At 50.7% G+C, this 10,097-nt stretch overlaps 1 protein-coding gene across 2 annotated transcripts; it reads left to right on the top strand.

The window, feature by feature from the left end:
* The first annotated feature begins 535 nt into the window (after window positions 1–535).
* Cdca4 (cell division cycle associated 4) lies at window positions 536–9,964 on the top strand. Of its 2 annotated transcripts, none has more exons than XM_051152331.1 (2): window positions 536–676; window positions 8,703–9,964. In XM_051152331.1, the coding sequence occupies exon 2, from the start codon at window positions 8,709–8,711 to the stop codon at window positions 9,420–9,422; it is 714 nt and encodes a 237-aa protein (XP_051008288.1). In that variant the 5' UTR covers window positions 536–676; window positions 8,703–8,708; the 3' UTR covers window positions 9,423–9,964. The 2 variants fall into 2 exon arrangements, with proteins under 2 accessions (XP_051008288.1, XP_051008296.1); XM_051152339.1 differs by lacking the exon at window positions 536–676 and adding an exon at window positions 980–1,155.
* The last annotated feature ends 133 nt before the right edge of the window (window positions 9,965–10,097 follow it).

The raw sequence follows: 10,097 nt of genomic DNA, 5'->3' as shown, positions 1-10,097 counted from the left end.
CCAACCACCGGGACATTCAACATCCACTCAGCTTCCTCTAATCAGTGGCGTCGGGACCTGGTGTCCCGACATTATACTTTTACTTTTCTGAGTTGGTGCTGGAACCTGGGCCGCCACCGAGCCTCGTTCAACTCCTCTATACCCGGCTGAGAGGGGCTGTGCCCAGCGCCGCCACGATCGGCCACCGTAGGATCGAAGGTTGCAAGAAACCTGACCGATAAAAGAGACCGGACGACTGAGGAGCCCAGGGAACTGGGACCGAGCGGCGTGCGCAGGAAACTTAGGTCCTGTGGGCGGGGACAGGCGCAATGAGACCTGGGAACTGGGGCGGTGGCCCGGCGCGTGGAGTCCTGGGAACCGTGCGCGCGGAAACCTGGGAACTGCGGTCGAGCCGGGGAGAGACAAGGGCTGGGGCGCGGGGCGGGGAGCGGGGGAGGCGGAACGAGGCGCGGGGAGACACGGGAACGGGGGCGGGGCGGCCCAGCGCGCGAGCCTAACGGCTGAAGGCGCTGCGCGGGAGTCCGCACCGGCGAGGCTCCGCCTTGCGTGGGTTTGAACGAAGCTCCGCCCCGGCACCCCGCCAATCGGCGCTCGCGCGGCGGCGCCATGGCGACTCTTTGTGGGCGCTGACTGGTCCGGGCGCCCGGTGGAGTGGCGGGCCTGCCTTGCGGCGCAGGTAAGCGGGTAGGTGGTTTGTCCCTTGGAGCCGCGCAGAGCACCTCCGGGGCGGCCGGGTGCCCGGGCCTCCTCCTGCGCCCGCCGCCCTGCGGCGCTCACCACGCTGCGGCGTGTTGAGTGACACATACCGAGAGCCGGAGCGGCGGGTGTGAGCCGGCCCGCCCGCCCTCCGCCCACGCTCCCTTGCTTCCGCCATCTCTTCCTCCTGTGGCCTCTCCTCTCTGTGTCTTCTCTCCTGTCCTTTCTCCTCCGTCCCTCCTCTGGTTCAGCCCGCGTCGGTCCTCCACCGCACGGCTCGTGGCCCGGCTGGCCGCCGCCGTCGCTGCTGTGCGTTTCCCTTCAGGGCTGCGACCGGCCCCCAGTTTTGGGACACTGGACTTTGCCTGGCTCCTAGCAGCGGGGAGCCCCGAGCATCTGCTTGCTGGCCAGGGACCGATTCCAAGAGGGCTGGGTGGGCTCCCTGCAGCCGCCTGCCTGGTGAGTGCCTTGCGTTCTCTTCCTTTGTTTCTTGCCTTTTGTTTCTCTTGAGAAGGTTATCGGGTGCCTTGGGCTGCCTGCCCTTCCCCTACTACAGTAGACCCCACTTCCCCCGGTGGAACGCGACTGGAAGTCGTCTCGGTCTTCACTAGCCTGCCCTGAGACTAATTGGAACTTGAAAAAGTGCCACGAACCTTTTCTAAAGTTTCTGTCCCCCAGATAGGATCAACCAAGGAAGGGGCTGCTCCCAGAACCTGGGACGGAGTACTGGTCCAGGCAGCACCCGTATATTTTCTCCTGGTGGCCTTTATATCTGATGGACCAGGACTGAGCTAGCCGATGACTTAAATGATCACAGAAACAGTGCGTGCAAAATTAAGTTTGATGTCTCAAAAACCTGCTTGCAGCCTCGTCACGATTTTAGAGATGAAATTAAGCACGCAGTCCCCATTTTAGAGATGCTAGTCTCAAGAGGAAGGACGGCAGGCAGGTTCTCTCAGGCTGTCACTGTGGCCTACCTCTAGGCATTAAACCCCCCCCCCCCACATCCTTCCAAGGATAACTTGAATAAGGGCTTTTTAGTAACTTTATACAAAATCTCAAGCAGACATAGTGGGACAATAAACTCCATCAAATAGCCACGAAGTTCAGTGGCCCAGCAATTTCCCAACTTGTTTCCTTCTCCCAGTTGCTTTTTGAAGAAATATTTTAATGCAGTTGTGATTTTTGTTTGTTTTGTTTTGTTTTGAGACAGGGGTTCCTGGAGCCCTGGATGGCCTCAGACTGACACTGTTATCAGAAATAACCTTGAACTCTTACTCTTCCTTGTCTCTGTTTCCCAAGTGTTGGGATTACACGTATGCCACTGTGATCAGCTCTGAAATCACTGAATTATATTCAACATCCAGAGGAGTGCTTGAGTGTGGTCCAGTCCAAGGCCTGGTTGTGATGGGTCTGCTCAGGTAGAAGCTCTACGACCGATGACAGTCAGAGCCCAGGAAGCTGCATTCCACCCAGGCTCCAGGATATGGTGCTTGTGGAGTCCTAGGCGGTCTCCTCACTTCCGCCTTACTGTGTGTTGCCTCTGCTGCCCTCAGCACTGTGAGTTCCAGGTCTGCCTGGCTCCTGTCATCAGCCCGTGCTTGCTGGAGAAAACTGAGGACAGGACTGTGGGTTGACTTAGCTTTGGGTTGAAGGGGTGTTAGACATTTAACTAGATGGAGAAAGAGGTGTGAGATGTCAGAACTCAGCAGGGAGAACCTGCTGTCAGCCTTTAGAAGGGTTAAGCATCCTCAGGTCAGCACACGGGTGGCCGCAGGGAATGCCACCCAGGCCAGCCCAGGAGAGCCAGGCACCATGTAGGAGTGGGAGCCCGTGCTGGTGGTGCAGGCCTTGTCAAGCCTCTCCTCTCTCTTCCTGTCATGCTAGTTACTCTGTCACCATCCTGTTCTCTTATGGCTTCGGCTCTAGAGGGACAGGTAAGCAAACAAATGTATATTCCATTCCAGGACCTGCTTGCTTATTTATTTATTGGGTGCTTGTGTGTGTGTGTAGTACATGTACACATATGTATACATGTGACCTCTGAGGCCAGAAGAGGACAGTGGATCCAAGGAACTGGAGTCCTAGGCAGTCGTGAGCCATCATGTGAGTTCTGGGTACCCAGCCTTTCTCATCTGTAAGAGCCATCTCTCCGGCTTCACCTTGTTTAAAAGTCATTAAATCTGAGGATGGTGAACAAGACTGAAGACATGTCTGGCCCTAACAAGAGATGGGGCTTGGTTAAAGCTTTGCTGTGGAAGAGTTATGTGTACCCTAAGGAAAAGGGACAGAGAGGAGAGTGTTTAACTTGGCAGAGTTAGTAAATCAGGAGAGGTGGTTTGATTGCAAATGCACAAAAATTAGTGCAGAAATTGGTGTGGGCTTATGCTTCCTGGAGAAGAGTTTGATGGGGTTATTAAGGGGCTTCAAGATGTTTCTGCTCTGAGCCCTAGTAATAACGCAGGAGTTAAGGTACAGGAATCGAGTACCAGGAATGAGAAAACATATGCTGCTGGAAACATCTCACGATGGCTGCAGGCTGCCTGCTGTGCTTGTGCATGTATATGCAAGGAGGCACTCGTCAGCCATGCCTGCCGATCACCTGCTAGAGAACATGAGCAGCTCGCAGTGAAGGCTAGTGCTTAGGAAAGGGTTGGGGGAGGAGTCAGGCCATTTGTCTGCTTAGATACTTGTGGAGGTTTGTTTGTTTGGTTTTTTAAAGCAGGGTTTCCCTGTTTGACCGCCCTAGCTGTTCAGGAACTCACTTTGTAGACCAGGCTGGTTTTGACCTCACAAAGATGTGCGTGCCTCTGGCTCCTAGTGCTGGGACTAAAGGTGTGTGCCAGCACACTCAGCTTCGTGGGACATTTTTGTTTTGTGGTTTTTTTGATTCTCTTCCAGATTGTTCACTGAGCTATGGAAATAACCGGGAGCTGGTCTCGCTGCTCTTGAGCAGACTTGAGGGAAGCTCTGCCGTGGGGGCTAGGGACGGGCTGCCTGGGCGATGCGCATCTCCGGTGTGAGAAGCAAGAGACACGCAGAAACAAAACGGCCTTAATTTTATGATTCTGCAGAAATGATGTCAGGCGACAAAAATAGCTTCCCAGTTTGGCACAAAAAGTGGTTTTTAAAGTCCCTGATTAAAAAGTCTGCCTTTTGGTTTTCTGAGACAGTCTCGTGTTTCCATGGCAGGCCTAGAACTTGTATGTTGACCAGGCTTGTTTTGAACAGATCACCTGCCTGTAGTGCTGGCATTTAAAGCTTCCGCCGCCACACCTTACAGCCTGTCCTCTCCTCCCCTAGGCTGCTTAGAATCTTCGCTCTTGTCTAGCAGCGCCTCCTCGCTGCGTTCCCCATCCTACTGGGTCAGAGTGCACAGCCCCATGTGGTGGAGATCCTGGGGCTCCAGGTTCCCTCCTCCTCCTACTGTGGACTGGGTCACATAGCAGACTGCAGCTCTTCAACCCTAGGGTGAGCTGAGGGGGCCTAGACAAGCAGGGCCAGCTGCTCCCCGGGGCGGGCAAGGGCCTAGTGCCTCCTACTGTCTGCTGGTCTCCAGCATTCTCAGATTAGCCCACAGTTTATTTCCTGCATCCCGTGCCTGGCTATAGTAGTAGGCATTTGCTTCTTTGGTTAGTCCTGAGATGGCACCAGAGATGCTACTGGCTTTTTATATCCTTGCTTATGGAGCATTTGCTGGGCAGTTACTGATTAGAGCCTGCTGGCTTCCCGGCTGTTCTTGTTGGTCAGCCTTCTGGGCTGGTCATTGCAGACTATGGGTCAGAATTATTTCCTGTCTGCTCTAGCCAGAAGCATCTGTATTTTATCTCTTGTAAGACCATGTGCTCATGGGGGTTTCTGGGCTTTCCTTTTTGTTACTAGTATGTTCTTAACACTGCCAACTGCTGATGAGTCTGGCATTGAGTCAACTTTCCATCCCAAAAGTGGCACTGGAGCCCCGGCTGGATTTCAGAATTGGGTGTTCTTCATTGGTTCACAAATCCACCCAGGAATTTGTGGCTTGAGGTACCAAGGGAATTCATGCTCAATATTAACTTTGTGTGCGTGGGGTGGGCGCTGGGTGTTAGTGTAGCCCAGGCTGGCCTTTAAGGCCTGTGATTTTCCTGCCTCTTGAATAAGGGTCTGTAAGAATGTGTTGTTGGTTTCAGTGTACTGTAAACTGTCTCTAAATGTGAAGTGTGAGTCTCTGAAGCCTGCTTATCTTTTTCTCCCTCTTTGATTTTTGTTTTATAACCCCCAGTTTCATGAACATTTGTAGGCAATATTTACTGGAGCATGGGCAACTTATCCTTTGGTGACTACACTACCAAAGAAAATTACTCCCTCCCCCAGCCACCTTTTGTGTGCACCCACCTCATTCATGAAGGAATTATAATGGGGTCCCAGCATGTACACATAAGCACAGCTGCTGTGATTTCATGTGTGTTATGACATGTCCTATTGGTCTTGTGCACTGTATTTGATTCCTGTGTCCCGAGACCTGGGTGTGGCTCGGCCATGGCACTGCCGTTTCTGTGCGGGATCTCCTGTCTGAATGCTGCGTACAGATTGTTCTGCAACATCTCTGACTGGCTTCCAAGCTGAAAGCTGGGTACCCCTTGTAGTAGCCGCGGCCCCATCTCTCCAGTGAGCATCTTTGTCTTGCAGATTGGTATTTTGGTGTGCAGCACTTACAAAAGCCCACCGATGACAATTCTCTCTTCAGCTTGCACTCCACTTACTGGTACTGTGAAAGCTAGCCAGCCGGGAGGAACCCGCTCGCTCGGGAGCCCATGTATTCTTACTCTCTGACCTTTGTGAGTTCTCCCCACTGCAGCCTCTGATTGGCCACACTGCCCGCAAACTAGGGTTTAATTCATGTTCTATGAGCTGGTTTGGTTTGAATTCTATGTTAAATCATGAAGAGTTGGACTTGGAGAGATAACTCTGGAACAAAGAGGTAGAAGGACTCCCCCAAAAAGAACTTTTGGGACTTCCCACCCCCTAACCCAGGGTTTCTTGTTATAGTGTGACATAGTATGTTAATTTTCAATAAACTTAGTTGTTTTACCCCAGTGGATTTAAACATGTAGCTTTCAAATGGAAAAAAAAACCCTAATTTTCTTTTTTTAAAAAATACTTTATTTAACTTTGATTTATGTGCATTGGTGTGAGGGTGTCAGGTCTTGGAGTTACAGACAGTTGTGAGCTGCTGTGTGGGTATAGGCAGTGCTCTTAACCACTGAGCCATCTCTCCATCTCCCCCCTCCCCCCCCCTTAAGTCTAATTTTCATTAGACTTGGAGGAAGGCTTGCATGACAGAGAAGGTAGGGTAGTGGAAGGGTGAGGCCAGCCTGTAGTCAGGAAGCAGGGTGGTCACATGGCATGGAACACAGGAAGCAGAGAGAATACAAAGTAGAGCCAAGGTATGAAACTTCAAAGTCTGCCTCCAGTTTTACATTTCTTTCAGCAAGGCCTCATGTCTTAAAGCCGCCATAACCTAGACAGCACCATCAGCTGGGGACAAGTATTCACATGAGCCTGTGGGGGACATTCTCATTCAAGTACAACATAAGCTTATTTATTTTTAAAGATTGTATGTATGTATGTACTTGGCCTGTGTGTATGTCTGCGCCACATGCATACAGTTCCTGCTGAGGCCAGAAGAGCATGTCAGATACCATGGAAATGAAGTTACAGGTGGTTGTACGCCCTCATGTAGGTGCTAGGAGTAGACTTTGGGTCCTGTGGGAGAGTAGCTGTGTTCTTAACCACAGAGCCATCTCCAGCTCCAAATCCAGCAGAAGTTAAAAAAGAATTTGCTGACATGGTGTCACGTGCCTAGAGGCTGGCCTGGTTTACACAGCAAGTTCCGGGACAGTTAGGGTGCCTACCTACTGAGACCCTGGTTCAAAAAACAAAACATAATCTTGAATATTCTTTTTGGTTTTTTGAGACAGGGTTTCTCTGTGTAGCCTTAGCTGTCCTGGACTCACTTTGTAGACCAGGCTGGCCTTGAACTCACAGTGATCTGCCTGCCTCTGCCTCCCGAGTGCTGGGATTAAAGGCGGGTTTTTTTTTTTTTTTTGGTTTTTCAAGACAGGGTTTCTCTGTGTAGCCTTGGCCATCCTGGACTCACTTTGTAGACCAGGCTGGCTTTGAACTCACAGCGATCCGCCTGCCTCTGCCTCCCGAGTGCTGGGATTAAAGGCGTGCGCCACCACGCCCAGCTTAAAGGCGGTTTTTTTAAAGACTGGCTTCTTTTATTTTTTTCAAGACTGTTTTTGTGTGTAGCCTTGGTTGTCCTGGAACTCGCAAAGATCTGCCTGCCTCTGCCTCCTGAGTGCTGGGATTAACTGCATGAGCCTGTACGAGAAGCAATTTAGGTGCTGTGTGTGTGTGTGTGTGTGTGTGTGTGTGTGTGTGTGTGTGTGTGTGTGTGTGTGTGTGTGTGTGTGTGTGTGTGTGTGTGTGTCTGTCTGTGTGTGTGTGTGTGTGTGTGTGTGTGTGTGTGTGTGTGTGTGCGCGCGTAGGAGGGCAGTAATTTTTGATATCTTCCTCATTTGCTCTCCACTTTAATTACTGAGGCAGGGTCTCTCTTGAGTCCAGAGCTAGCCTGCTCTGGGGATCCCTATCGTTACCTCCCAAGCTCTGGGGTTAGAGCTGGGCCACCATGCCTGCCTGGCCTTCACATAGGCACTAAAGGTCTGAACTCTAATCCTGTCTGTGCCTCTCGTTAGATTTAGTTTATGTTCTCTTGTGTATTGCCCGCATATAGTATGTGCATTCCTGGCGCTCTTGGGGGATCAGAATAGGGCACTGGATTTCCTGGAGCTTGAGTTACAGGTGGTTTTGAGCCACCATGTAGTACTGGGAATTGAGCCTGGATCCTCTGGAAGAAGAGCCAGTGTTCTTACTGAGCCGTTTCTCTGGTCCCTGTAATATTTATACATGGGTAGTAAGCTCCTTTCCTTCAGTACAAGGTAGGTGATAAAACTTGAGGGGGCAACATGGGCAGTACCACCCGCTTGCTTCACTGGGGATAGTCCTGTAGGGAACAGTGAGCTGTCAGCACTAGGTCTCAACACTGAGTCTTAAGTTTTCATATGAAGTTGCAGAACTTGACACTGCATTGTTCTCCACTCCTTCATGTAGGTTGACGTGGATGTGTTGGGAGGCAGGCACTGTGCGGCCAGCACACTTGTCCAGGCAGGCTCTCACCTCAGATCTGCACCCACCCCCTATGGCTAGCTGGTGCCTTGTCTTGCCGCTGCATGAGTGTAAGAACAGTGTTGTCTGGGGTGTGGCCTCTGGAGATGCTTTCCTCTGGCCCATAGTTCCAGTGGGTTCTTTCAACTGGATTATTTCCAAGTTTGGGGCAGCTGTGAATAGAGGACTGTGAACATTCTTGCACAAGTTTTTACATGAACCTTAGCTTTCATTTCATTAGAATACTCAAGCGGTCACATAATACATGAAGATCTGTGACTTTGAAAGAAGAAAAGGTAGCCTTTTTGTGTCTATAAAAAAAAAAATTCATAAGTATTATTTGAAATTTAAATGTCCAGGGATTGGAGAGATGGCTTAGCAGCTAAAAGATCTTGTCACACAAGCATAGAGACCAGAGCTCTTGTCCCAGTGCCCACATTTTTACTCTCTGTGAACTGCATTTCTGTAGCAGGGTGTACTGACATGTTTTTAACCTCAGGTCTGGGGAGACGGAGGCAAGGGGATCACAAGTTAAGCCTGAGATGCTATCTCAAGGCAACAACACCACCTTAAGCAAACAACACATTTCTCCTATTTATGTTCACTTATCCATTCATGAAAATTGTGCTACAACTTGCTTTGTTGTCTGTAATAGAGCCTGTGCCTTAGGCAGCCTCCTAGATGGTGTCTCTGGCACTTCTGTGTTGTCACCTTTCTCTAGCTATCAGAAACTGTCCTGGGTACTGTCAGCCAGGAGGGCGAGGTTTGCTAAATGGTGTCTTCCTTGGTTCCCACAGGACAGGATGTTTGCTAGAGGACTGAAGAGGAAATACGGTGACCAGGAGGAAGGAGTAGAGGGTTTTGGCACCGTCCCTTCCTATAGCCTGCAGCGGCAGTCACTCCTGGACATGTCCCTGGTCAAGCTCCAGCTCTGCCATATGCTAGTGGAGCCCAACCTCTGCCGCTCGGTCCTCATCGCCAACACAGTCCGGCAGATCCAGGAGGAAATGAGCCGGGATGGCGTGTGGCATGGAATGGCACCCCAGAATGTAGAACGGGCACCAGTTGACCGCCTGGTGTCCACAGAGATCCTGTGTCGTACAGCAAGAGGAGCTGAGGGCGAGCACCCCACTTCTGAACTGGAAGACGGTCCCTTACAAAGCTCGGTTTCCGAGCTTCCCATAATCGGCTCAGTACAGGGGCAAAGGAACCCTCAGAGCAGCCTATGGGAGATGGACAACCCACAAGAAAACCGGGGAACCTTCCAGAAGTCACTGGACCAGATATTTGAGACCCTGGAGAACAAAAGCCCCAGCTCAGTGGAGGAGCTCTTCTCAGATGTGGACAGTTCCTACTATGACCTGGACACGGTGCTAACAGGAATGATGAGTGGCAGCAAGCCCAGCCTCAGTCATGGCCTCGAGAGCTTGACTGCAGCCTCTGCTCCTCCCAGCTCCACTTGCAAGGCTGACCTGGCTGAGCTGGACCATGTGGTAGAGATTTTGGTGGAAACCTGAGAGGAGGCCCTCGTGGGCCAAGGACAGGGCCACACTCCCCATGGAGCTCACTGTACTGGGACCCAGAGACAGACAAGCACTTGTTCCAAGAGGGGCTCTGACTCTTCAACCAGAAGCCCCACCTCTGTCTGACTGAAAATATTCTGGACAGATTTTCCTCTGCAAGGTTGGCAGCCCTGGAGTTCCCTGAGGAGAACGGAGCAGATGCCATCTCCAGGAACTGAGCTCTCTGAAGCCCTGGGCTTCATTTTCCAGTTGCTGTGAGGCTGTGATCACTGAGGAGGGTGGTGTGCCACAGCTGTGTCTAGTCCATTTTAAACTAGATAGGCGGACTTTCTAAAATTAAGTTTTAAATGTTTTTGGGCAATATTTTGTCTTAAGATATATTTTTTAAACGTTTTATACTTTAGATTTTTTTCAGCTATTTTCTTAAAAGTATATTTTTTCTACAAACATCTTCTGCTGCTACATTAGAAACATTTATAACCTAAATAATTACAACTGGTGTGTATCATTTTTAAGATTTAAATAGAAAACTTGGGGCGGGGCTAATGAGTCTCTATACTCCTGAGGCCACTGTAAATGTAGCCAGCCAGGTGTTTACATGAGAGGCATTTCCATTATGGTCTACATTCTATCAGAGTGCTTTAGGTGAGAGCCACTGCTCCCTCTCTG

This window comes from Acomys russatus, chromosome 1, assembly GCF_903995435.1.
Source record: "Acomys russatus chromosome 1, mAcoRus1.1, whole genome shotgun sequence".
Taxonomy (NCBI): Eukaryota; Metazoa; Chordata; class Mammalia; order Rodentia; family Muridae; genus Acomys; species Acomys russatus.
This window is presented reverse-complemented; position numbering and strand designations above follow the sequence as displayed.